The following is an 8573-nucleotide window of genomic DNA, read 5'->3' as shown; positions in this document are numbered from 1 at the left end:
TAAGGATGTTGAACATTTTTTCAGGTGCTTCTCAGCCATTCGGTATTCCTCAGGAGAGAATTCTTTGTTTATCTTTGTACCCCATTTTTAATGGGGTTATTTGATTTTCTGGAGTCCAGCTTCTTGAGTTCTTTGTATATATTGTATATTAGTCCCATATCGGATTTAGGGTTGGTAAAGATCCTTTCCCAATCTGTTGGTGGACTTTTTGTCTTATTGACAGTGTGAAAAGGGATATTCTTAACCTCTGAAAAAACAATGGAAATGCACAATGATTTGCTAGGCACGCATTAGAACTGATACCACAAGAGGGCGCAAAGAGCAAAGACATTTTCCATAAAGCCATTTTTGGTGTTGGAGCCCTTGCTAGTCCTCAGCCTTGGGCACCATCTCCAGCTGCTTTCTCATCCTTCCTTGTCAGAGTTTTTTATCCGTGGCTTACTTTTCCAGGTGGCAATCGAGTTTGACCAAAACGTCTCCATCGCATTCACCTGCCTAAGTGCAGATTGCAAGATTGTCCATGAGTACATTGGTGGCTACATCTTCCTGTCCACCCGATCCAAGGACCAAAACGAAACGCTTGATGAGGACCTCTTCCACAAACTGACTGGCGGTCAGGACTGAAGTGAAGCAGGCCCACTTGGCCTACATGGACTAGGAGTTCCTTCCTGAGTGGGTAGGGTCTGTGGCTTTCCCTGTGTGTAGCTTGCAGAGCAACACAATGTATGCTTACCATCAGATGCCCAGGTCCTGCCTCGTCTAATCGCACTAAACACATCCCTCTCCTTATTGTGCCTCAGGCTGCCAGCAGTAGACTGGGATCCTGCTTCTTTTCCTACAAAGTGGGTGAGGGGGAGAGAGGGCTGGTACCCTATGGATGCTCTAAGGCCCATCATGGCTCTCCACAACGTGGCTTTGCAGGCACAAGTAAGTGCTAACCAGCAGCTGACCTGCTTGTATGCCTCATGGTAAGTCAGCAGTGAGCAGAGATGGGTAATAGGGATGCATAGTGAGTACAAATCTCACTCAACACACTCTGGTCCTTCCTTTACAAAACTGAGTGTAGCTTACATCTTGCCAAAGTGGCAGAGGGAGTCTTGACACCTTTTTTCTTTGGAGGTCAAAGAGATGAGTGGGAAGGAGCAGGTTACAGTGGTCTTCAGCATCATCGGTTTACTGTGACTGTCACATCCGTTAAGGTGACCACTCACCATCTGGTCTAATCGTTGTTCCTCACAGTATGGCTGACATGAGAAGCTCCACTCCTAGGGAATCCTACAGACACACTGAAGTCCTTCTTAAAGACACAGGTGCTGAAGGCATAAATGGGAGCCCAGTCTCAGCCAAGATCCAAGACTCAGTCGATTTGGTTCTGGGCTGGGTCTCAAGAAAACAGGCCTGGTTCTCTGTTAACCAAAAGCACCTTCCACAGAGCTGGAAAGATATAGGTCAGCAGTTAAGAGGGCTTGCTGCTCTTACGGAGGACCTCAGCTGAGTTCCAAGTACCTAGCTTTAAGGGATGCTGATGTCTTCTTCTTCTGTGAGTACCTGCACACACACACACACACACACAAACCCAAGTCCATTCAGGTCTCCGTTCCAGCCAACCAAGCCAAGTAAGAGAAGGCAGGCAAATCTGTTTCAGAGTCCACCATGTTGAAGTTCTGTTTTCAAAGTCGTGTCTGGTCTGGGTTATAAAAAAGTGTTCTTACCACTCAGTTACATTCTGGATGTGGAGTCTGCCTCTATGATCCTTGTCATTTTTCCCTAAACATCTTCAGCTTTGTAAATCACAAGACAATAACAGACTCTCGGGGGCTGTTTTTTGCAGTATCATCCCTGTCCTGCTATAAGCATAAGCCCTTGGCAGCTGCCTGAATGTCATGTTCTGGTTTTTCAGTAGGAGGGAATGAGTGGGTTTTGAGTAAGTGGATTGCAGCCTCAGAGCTAAAGGGAGGTGTTTTCTATTGTCGATACACAGCCTTCTCCTTCCACACGAACTCAGACTGCACAGTTAGAGCAAGAGCTTTCCTTGAACTTGGCCTTGGCCTGTTTTAGGGTTTTGGATGGAGCCCAGAGACCTTCAAGCCTCAGCTGTTGCTTTGTTTCCCAACAAGGCCACCTGGGAAGGGAGAGTTCTGCAATTCTCAGAAGTCAGTCCTGGCCTGAGACCACTGATGTGAGCCAGGAGAACCTTCTGGAGGTTTCTTTTAGCCTTTCCAGATACCCACTGAATTTCTGGGGCTCAGTTTTGATTGGAAATACTTTAAGCATTTGGAAGATCTGGTTCCCATCATCAAGAACTTAATTTGGGGTGTTTTCCCACAGTCGAGTATGTTAAGTGCTGCAGGAAACATGGTGCTGTCTTTTCCTCTGCTGTCCTGGGCTCTGCTGTTTAGGGCCTAGACAGGGTGCAGTATACTCCTGGGTGCACTACACTAGGCTGGGTGGAGTATACACACAGTGTGCATGCCTTTAATCCCAGAACTCAGGAGGCAGATGCAGGCAGACATCTGTGAGTCTGAGGCCTGCCAGGGCTCCATAATTTTTCAAATGAAAAATATTTGCATGCTAGAACCTAGACAGATCTTTCAAATCCTGGTCACAATGACCTCCTTGATTACATGTCACCTTGATTACATGTTGCCCATGAGAATTCAGCTTCCCTAGTCTGCCAGACCAGCCCTTCAGGTCAGCCCCTCCATTGCTTTGTATGGTTGGCTGAGATTTCTGTGAAACTCCTGGAGGAGTTAGCTCCCAATGTTATGCTGTTTTAGGTAGCATTTCTCCCGTGGTTATACAGCTACATCTCAAAGGAATAAATTGGTATAAGAGGAAAAGGCTAAATGCCATTGTTCTAAAGAAAAGTCTGGTCCCCTTTTTTAGGAAGAGGTGGTTAACATTTGGATACAAATGGTCAGGTGACTTGTCCTTGCTGAAATTTTAATTTGTTTGTCACACACACACACACATCCCATTCGCTATATTACCTGCCATAGATGCTGAAATCTGCACTGTATTATTTATATGACTTTAAATTTGATTTTTATATGTATTTGAATATAGTTCAGTTGTGTCCTATCCTGCCTGCTGTCTTGTTTAAAGGTGACCATTCTCTCTGCTATGAAGGGAGAGCCCACTCAGGCCTGCCATGTGTCTCTGTACACCAAGATTCCAGCTCCTTCTCCAGGAAACTAGTGTGTGCTTGGCCTTGAGTTCTAAGATGTCAACTAAGACCTTTTCTTAGTCTTTGCTTTTAGCTCTTCTCTCATTGGTGGGTATCAGATACCCTGTCCTATCCTCACCGTGGCCTGTCTTGCCCCTTTCTAGATCTTGAGAAACTACCAGAAAGCAAATAACTATATAGCCAGAGAGAAAGGAAGAGTCAAGTTCCCAGCGTTTGATAGCTGAATGCTGAGGGCACCTCTTTATTTAAAGGATAATGATCCCTAATAGGTATAACACGATGGTTTATAGAAATCTCTCAACATGCAATTCTCACATTAGCCCATAGGGGGCAAAAGAGCTCTTCTACTCATTCCACTGAAGAGCCAAAACTACCCTCAGCTTTTAGGACTGAAAAGCCCGTGTGGAAAAGGATCCGAAGCCAAGTTTGTCAACCTTCTCCAGCCCTACTCAGCCTTGAGGCACTAACCACCTCCCACTCAGTGAGGCTCAGTGTCCCCAGGTTCAGTGTGACCCAATGGCTACCATTCCCAGCCTCCAAGTCAACATGCCTACATCAGGTGGGAATGTATCACCAGCTTGGGAAACTGGCTGCACCAGAGTTAGATGGGTAAGATAGAGGTAGACCAAAGAAGTCTGGGAGACCGAAAAATACCTCACCAAAAGATTTTTGTTGTCGTTTTAAATTTGGGTTTTGAATCCTAAACAGTGGGGAAACAAGGTGTCTTTCCATCTGAAAGCTAGTCCTTTCGTCCGCAGACTTAGAAGCCAAGGTGCTATGCAGTAATTATTTCCTGAAGTGATTTAAAAAATCATTTTAACTGATCTGAGGATGTATCTCGGTTGGGAGAGTATGTGCCTAGCATGCATGAAGCACGATTTCAAATCACATCCATATAACTGTGAACCTAAGTGTACATGGTAAATTCTCAGACTTCTTTGCATAGGAAAACTGTCCTGCTAAGTAAAGAACAGGATCCTGATAATTAAACCAGACCTGAGTCCAGAGTCACATGGAACCCAATCTTTAATGCCACCACATTAAAAGATATAGATTCCAGGAATGCTCCCAACATTTGTGATCACATGACATGAAAAAGCAGGCCCTAAGGGTGAGGCAAAGCCCTTTGTGAGGGAGCAGAAGACTTCTGGGAAGGGAGGCCCCAAAGCCTATGTGGTGTGATCCAAGCAATGCATCCCCCTGACAGGCCTTGGGGATCCATAGGGCCTGTAATGGGGAAGGCAGGGTGCTGGCAGTGGGGCAAGTAGTTCGAATACAGCACCTGGCCGGATTGTCCACTGGCCTGTTAGGAGAGAGCGAGGACACTGTTCCTGGCAGCCTGGCATTGTAATGGTCAGATATTCTGGGAACTGGAGATGACTAGAGTACTTACAGAAGGGGCTAGGTCCCTATGCTGTCACTCAAGTTTCAGCCTGTCCTCAAAGAACCAGGACTGAACGCCAAGCTAACCTCTGAGAACCACTACCACTTTTTGCTTTTTAAAGTAAAACCAGTGTTTTCTTTCCCCAAAGATACACACATCAAATGTGAATTTCCTCATTGCTGTTGAAGGCCAGGTGCCATATGTTAAACCCACATTGGTTTCAACCTGAGGCCTCGCTACTCCAAGTGTAGCTACTCCAGAGTCGGCAAGGCTCTGTAAGGCATATGGAAGGAGGCCTGTGCAAATGCCAATCCAACCTTGTAATCCCCAGCTCCTCCGACTATGTCATTTACATTTCATGCTAAAAAGACAGGCTGCACCATTATCACCGAGGCCCCAGGGCAAGAGAGATCCCAGGAGATGAAATAGCTATGCAAAGTTAGGAGGCAGTGGGTGAAACCAGCTGCTACCTTCCCCAAAGGGCAGTTTCAACAATATAGCTCATAGGTTGTGGCAGAGAGAGATTGGTTTTAAGAGAGGCGTGGAGTGATGCTGTCACTTGTGCTCCGTGCCTCCCTCAAGCTCTCTCCTCAGTCAGGCATGGACTATAAACTTCATGGCACAACGTTAGAAGTGAAGTGCTGGGGAGTGTTTACAAACTCTGTGGCCAGGGGGAATGCTGATTTGCCAAGTCCTAGGATGTAAAGACTCATGCATGCCACAGGTACTGTGACAGTAGTGGGCAGAGGCTTGGAAAGAGATGTGGAAATCAGGTGACCCCACTGAGATAATCCAGCCCCAGCACACAGTGTAATTGTGCATGAAGTCACGAAGCTCGCCAAGGTCATGAGCTAGTGCGAAGGAAGCAAGGCTTTGAGTCCTGATCTTCTGAACTCAAGTACACTCTTCAGCACTGCCCTTGACTTTTCAGTGTGAATTCAAACTTCTAAGCCAGGAATCCTGGAGTGTAGTTATTATTCATGATAGCATCCTTTGTGAGGCAGGGAAGTGTAGAGAACAGTTTGGTTTCCCAAAACTCTACCTCCCTCTCTCCTTTCTCTGTTCTTTGTCTCTGTGTCTGTCTGTCCATCTGCCTGTCTCTCTCCCCCTCTCTCTCTGTCTCTCTCTCTCTGTCTCTCTCTCTCTCTCTCTCTCTGTCTCTCTCTCTCTTACAGAGAAAATGCCTCCATAAGATCTACTGTTGTAGGTGGTGCCATCCCTGGTATGGTGGTCCTGGGTTCTACAAGAAAGTGGCCTCGGCAAGCCATGAGGGAAAAGCCATTAAACAGCACCCCTCTATGGCCTCTTCATTAGCTCCTGCCTCAAGGTTCCTGCCCTGTTTGTGCTCATCTTCTGACTTCCTTCAATGATGAACAATGATGTGGAAGCAGAAGCCAATTAAAACCCTTTCCTCCTCAAGTTGCTTTCGGTCATGGTGTTTCAACACAGCAATCATAACCCTAACTTGGAAAGTCATGTTCTTTGTCACCTGAAAACACTTAGCTCAGACCCAACCACCAACAGGTAATACCTGAGTTGGTTTTTCACAGAAGATATTTAAGTGAAATTCATAAGATCATGGAATTTCCCTCTCCGATTACTTTATATTAGATTCCAAATGCCACATTTTCTACTAAACAGCTCCTCAGATGCCAAGTGTCACACAGCTCCTCAGATGCCAAGTGTCACTGTACTTTTCCAATGGGTCGCTCATTTGCAAGTCTGGGTCAGCAGTGGGCTCAAGAGGGAAGATAAGGCTATCAAACCCCAACCAGAGATCTGCAGCAAACACTCATCCCAAACCTCCCTGCTGCTCACAAGTGGTTGATGCCAAATCACACCAGAGAGCAATGACTCTCCCTGGGGGACCAAGCCTCATTTGGGGAAGCCAAGTGAGATGTTGTCCTGACCTTTTCCTCCCATTGCAGCTGACTCTGGAAGCCATTGCTCTCATCAGGAGAGCAAATGACCAGCAAAGGCTTGGAAAACAGTTGCTAAATAGCTCCTTCCTTATAACCTGTAGAACGGAGTGTCACAAACACAAAATCACCGAGGCAGGAAATAAACAGGCATGTGGTATAAGGTCATTGTGCAAGCCATACACACCGTGCCTCCTATTTGTAGAGGAGAAGAGAGACTGAAGGTGACACATTTGTATTCGGTGTGTTAAAAAGATGCTCTCGTACTGCACATCATAGAGAAAAATTGCGTTGTCCATGATCCTAGCAGCTTAGCACATGCCCACTGTTAATGGCACATGTCTTTTGAGTTAACAGCCACCCCTAGTCCAGATGACCTTGGAAGAGTAAAAGTGGATACAGCAGACACTAAATTTACTGCACTCATCATTTTGAGAAGTCCCTGGGTCAAAACATCCACAGGAGGAGGGAAAGAAGGCAAGGACAGTAATGAAAGCTAGGCATCAAAACTCCCAAAATCCAAGCCAGCCACCTGACCAGAGGGGCAAGCCTGAGCTCCGGGGTGAGCGGACACCTTTGTCCTCACCTAGTCCCTACAGGTAATCTGCAATGATGATGCAGATCTCTAGATGCTAATCCACTATCTTCTCAGCTCTCTGAATAAAATGCAGCATTAAAGACTCAATTCCTGTCTCTGCTCTGTGGCCTCTGAAGGTGTCAGGCAGCAGTGAGGGCAGGTATTCCGATTTCAGTACTCCCACATGACACAGCTGCTCACCTGGCTCAGTGGTGAAGACTGCATATTGCTCTTGCAGAGGACCCAAGTTCTATTCCCAGCACCTCCGTTGGATAACTCACCGGTGCTTGTGACTCCAGCCCCAGGGTAACCCAGTGCCTTGCATCTGAGCTTACATGTGCATACCCACATACAGAGACACCTACAAATACATAATTAAAAATTAAAAGTAATGTTTTTTCAAAATGCCACATGGCACAATGTATATGGGAGCCTAATAGACCTACCACCAATCATTTTCAACCTGTGGTACAGCTCAGGTATTGTAATTCAGCCAAATCAACGTTTGCCCCTTGTAGCACTGGGCTTTGCGTGCGGAGGCAAAAACTCTCATCACTGAGCCGCATCCCCATCTCAGCCTCCCTGATCTTTTATTTTATTTTTTTTCTCCTGCTCTTCCACCCGAGCTGGTCTTAAACTCAAGGTTTTTCTGCCTTAACCTCCTGACTGTCTGGGTAACTGACATGTGACACCATGTCTAGACGATGTCAATTTCTTTTAAAGCATACATATATTTTTTTGCTACTGGAAAATTTTTCTCTATTGAGTCACTACTTGGGGAAATTGCCTCTTCTCCCACCTAAACTTCCTCATGTAGGCAATGCTAGACTACAGATCCATACACAAGCCAGCAGTCCACATGCTTTCATCTTCTTGCCTCACCACGTATAGCGTACAGCGTCCCAACGTCATTCCTTGGCCCAACTAGGCAGCTATGGCTCCAGGTGTGTCACATGGTGTTAACTCTCCTCAAGGACATTTAAAGTATTTGCTCTTTGGTCAAAGTAGCCACAGACTCAGCTAGAAGTGATGAAATGAGGAGAATGGATATTGGGAGATAAGTGACTGCTTCTTCCATAGGCATGGGAGATGTGCCAGGAACAACTGCATGAACAAGTGAAAGACAGGGTTGGGGTCAGGATCAGGGTCAGGGTTAGAGGGCTAAAGGGTTAGAGTTATTGTTAGAGAGTTAGAGTCAGGATTAGGGTTAGGGTCAAGATCAGGGTCAGGGTTAAAAGGTTAAAGGGTTTGAATTAGGGTTAGGATTGGGGTCAAGATCAGGCTCAGGGTTAGAGGGTTAAAGGGTTAGAATTAGGGTTAGGGCTAGGGGTTAGGGTTTGTGTTAGAGGTAAGGCTTAGGGTTAGGGCTAGGGATTAGGGTTTGTGTTAGAGGTAAGGCTTAGGGTTAGGGCTAGGGATTAGGGTTTGTGTTAGAGGTAAGGCTTAGGGTTAGGGCTAGAGGGTTAGTTAGTGTTAGGAAGTTAGGATTAGGGTTACGGTTAGTGT

General features: G+C 46.2%; 1 protein-coding gene across 2 annotated transcripts in view; it reads left to right on the top strand.

Annotated features, from left to right (window-relative positions):
• Fermt1 (fermitin family member 1) overlaps positions 1 to 3119 on the top strand; it is a 47056-nt gene extending 43937 nt beyond the window's left edge. The window contains exon 14 of one of the 2 annotated variants that reach the window (XM_021150117.2): positions 451 to 3119. In XM_021150117.2, the coding sequence (XP_021005776.1) occupies positions 451 to 624 (174 nt within the window). In that variant the 3' untranslated portion in view covers positions 625 to 3119. The remainder of the gene's footprint in view (positions 1 to 450) is intronic. The other variant, XM_021150110.2, reaches the window with a different exon arrangement.
• The last annotated feature ends 5454 nt before the right edge of the window (positions 3120 to 8573 follow it).

Source organism: Mus caroli, chromosome 2 (genome assembly GCF_900094665.2).
Source record: "Mus caroli chromosome 2, CAROLI_EIJ_v1.1, whole genome shotgun sequence".
Taxonomy (NCBI): domain Eukaryota; kingdom Metazoa; phylum Chordata; class Mammalia; order Rodentia; family Muridae; genus Mus; species Mus caroli.
The sequence above is the reverse complement of the archived record's forward strand: the minus strand, read 5'-3'. Positions and strand labels throughout refer to the sequence as shown.